This window comes from Chrysochloris asiatica, unplaced genomic scaffold (genome assembly GCF_000296735.1).
Source record: "Chrysochloris asiatica unplaced genomic scaffold, ChrAsi1.0 scaffold00146, whole genome shotgun sequence".
In the NCBI taxonomy this organism is placed as follows: Eukaryota; Metazoa; Chordata; class Mammalia; order Afrosoricida; family Chrysochloridae; genus Chrysochloris; species Chrysochloris asiatica.
In genome coordinates, this window is record NW_006408664.1 from 1,275,789 (window position 1) to 1,279,019 (window position 3,231).

Genomic DNA, 3,231 nt, shown 5'->3' on the forward strand with positions numbered 1-3,231 from the left:
TGCTCCAGCATAATTTTCCTTTTGGCTTACTTCACTTAGAAATGCTGATTTCTTCAACTGCATATTTTTAATGTTCTCGGTATTTTTAAAAGGCTTTTTTTCCTGCTTCTGAGTTAAATCAGATGAAACAGAATTCTGCCAAAAGTTATTTTCACTTCTTTTTGCAGAGGTGATCTTGGTTAGTGGTGAGTTATATTTACTTTTCTGTCTGTTTATCTTTGGTTGTTCGTACAAGTGCATACCATGAACAAGCTGGCCATGAGGAATGGCAATTTTCTCCGATTTTCCCATCCTTGATTTAAAAACCTACAAAAAACCACAAGGGACACAAACATAAATACAATCACAAGATAAAAATCAGTCACAAACCAGCACTAAAATATTTCCTTGTAAAAAGTTTTTCTAAATTTCAAAGTTCACGGTTTTGATCAAATATTTTTTTGCTACATACATCATTATAGCATACCTCTTATTTTGCCTAGCACTAAAAAAAATATATAGTTATCACTGTTTTACCAGTATGCAAGTCAGTTCTAAAATATCTAATGAGAAAAAACAAACAGCCAACTTCAAACTCATCTTTCTCTATGGGAATACTGCTAGATCTTCTAAATACATGGGCCAACCTCTTTCTGACAATACAAGCTAAATTAAATGATGCCAATGCAAATTTTCAAATGCTTTCATTTTGATAGGTTGATTAAACAGAAGTATGTTTATATATATATATATTTAAAAGGAAAATAAAAAATTATCAGAGCAAATAAAAATGTGACTGATTACCAAGTGATTAAAGTGTCGTAGGACACAGCAATCCCTATGCACAACAGAACACTCTCAGCCCTGGCACCATCCTTACAATTACTGTTGAGTTTGAGCTCATTGTTGCTACCACTGTTGTCACCCCAATCTCTTGTGGATCTTTTAAATACTAATTTACATTTTATCACCTTTTCCAGTTATACATTACTTACTCAATATACATAACCAGAAAAGTGTTTCCTACTTGTCCCCTACTTCCTAATTGGACAAATGCTTCATGAACTTTGTGGTAATTCTAGCCTTCCCTAACTTAAAAGTGTCCTTTATAAGAGAAGTCTTCATCAGATGGGAAAGTTTAAGGTGATTTCCAGTTATTTGTAATATGGTAGGAAAGCTGGGCATGAAAATATTAGATATGTCAAGCTGTATTGTCAACTAGGGCAATGGTCAAGAATTTTAGTACCCATTTCCATGGTTAGGAAATAACAGTAAAATTCGTATTTAAATTCACTAATTTCACAAGAACCGTGGGATTTCACAATAACTTGAATGAAACCTAAGGTAATTTAAGTAACTAATGAAGGCATATTGAGTCATTTTTCTCCAAAGGACTGCTATACAGTGGCACTAACTTTTAAAACTTAAGTGTTGTTGAGTCGATTCTGACTCATAGGGCAACCCTGTATAGGGTTTCCTAGGAGCAACTTAAGTTTCAACTACTGATCTTGTGAGTCGCCACACACGACAATCACACCAAACGTTCCAGACTTTTAAGATAAACCTATAAAACTAAAGTCAGTAGTCTAAATTTAACCCATGTTATTCTATCTTGGTGTGCGGTGGAGTCTGTTCCCACTCATAGCGACCTTGTAGAGGGGTTCCGAGACTGTAACTCTTTACAGGTGCAGAAAGCCTCATCTTTCTCCCGCGGAACAGCTGGTAGTTTGGAACTGTGGACCATGAGGTTAGAAAAGCCTGACTCGTAACCACTACGCTAATTGGACAGCATAACGTCAACCCAGTCGGGAACTTTCGAATATGTCATTCTAGACGCAATAGGAAGCTTGGTAAGAGTACAATGGTAATGGTTCAACAGACTATCTCCTAAAGACTAGCAGACAAAAACTGCTTTACACTTTGAGCTTCATGCAGTGAAAAGCATTCACTACCGCAGCTCGTCCCAACTTGGAAGCTTGAAAGCCCCGCAAAGTAGGTCGGAGCCCCGGTGGGGTTGTGCACATCACACGGGCCATGTCACATCCCACTCCGAGAGATCTGGGTTAGTCCACGCGGTTCAGCCAGTCTCGCAGCTACCGGCAGTTGGGAAGCAAAAACCGCCCCCGCCCCACCGCCTCCTTCATGAGCGCCGGACCGACGGGCACGTAGCACGCACTGACGTCAGCATCCTACCCCACCCCATCCGCTGCGAGCGCTGAGCGCCGAAACCCCCTGGAACGCCACCAGCCTGCTAAATCGGGGTTGTTGCTGGGGCGCAGCGGCTGCTCTCATTGGCTGTTTTCCGGGAGCCAATCAGCAGCACCAGCGCATGCTGCCTCCTCCTCTTCCCCTGACCAGAAGCGAGCGGGCGTCACGGAAACTTCCCTCCCGAGTAAACAGCCCCTCACCCTGCCCCCACCCTCAGAACCTCAGCGCAGGGCCCCAAAGCAGGCTCGGGCTGCGGCCGTTCGCGGGAGGGACCTCTGCGGCCCTCACCTCTTTCCTGAGCGAGGGCTGGTCGGGCCCCGTGGGCGGCAGCGGGCCAAGTACGGAGCTCCTCTCCTCAATTGGGGTTCCGGCCGCAGCGGTCGGGGCCGGGATCTCGTGCGCTCTGCTCGGGCCGACCGCGGGGCTCCGCCCGCTCTCCAGACTCGGCCGGTGCTGCTGGTACTGGTGGAAGCGGCTGGGGAGCTGCCCCGCCGGGCTAGCCCGCACCTTCTTCTTTCGCCGCTTCTTCGGAGCTGCCCGAGGGGCGACCCCCGCCGTGGCGAGGCTGCAGTTGGTCAGAGGAGCTGGAGCGCGAGGATGAGAACTGAGACAGGGGCCATCCCCCCCGAGAAAGTGAGGGAGAAAGAGGGTCGGGGGCAGTGCCCGGGGGTCCGGGATCCGGGCTAACGGCGGCGGGGCCGTGGTCACCATCGGCAGGGCCCCGAAGTAGCCGCGAGCGGAAAAGCCCAGCGGTGCAAGGCGGCCGCCTAGGACAAGCGGCTCCCGCTGCGGGACTGAGACGACGGTCATACCGCTGGGTGGCTCAGTAGGAAGTAGAGGAGGAAGCGAAGTCAGCGGTTACAGGGTGGCGGCGGCTGCTGCTGCGAAGAAAGCCCAGCAGGAGAGCGGACCATGGCTCGGGCGGTGGCGGCGCAGCAACAAATAGCCCCAGCCCCAGCTCCAAGTGTTGTTATCGGCAGCTCCGCCCTGTGTCCGCCCACCTCCCTGCGGAAGCCCAGTCAGAATGCGACAATGTAGGCCACG

At 48.5% G+C, this 3,231-nt stretch overlaps 1 protein-coding gene across 1 annotated transcript in view; it reads right to left on the reverse strand.

Annotated features, from left to right (window-relative positions):
• Positions 1 to 2,997, reverse strand: part of PNRC1 (proline-rich nuclear receptor coactivator 1) — a 5,116-nt gene extending 2,119 nt beyond the window's left edge. The window contains exons 1-2 of the mRNA XM_006870663.1: positions 2,476 to 2,997; positions 4 to 306 (exon numbers count right to left, since the gene is read on the reverse strand). Of these exons, the coding sequence (XP_006870725.1) occupies positions 4 to 306; positions 2,476 to 2,997 (825 nt within the window). The remainder of the gene's footprint in view (positions 1 to 3; positions 307 to 2,475) is intronic.
• Positions 2,998 to 3,231: the final 234 nt, after the last annotated feature.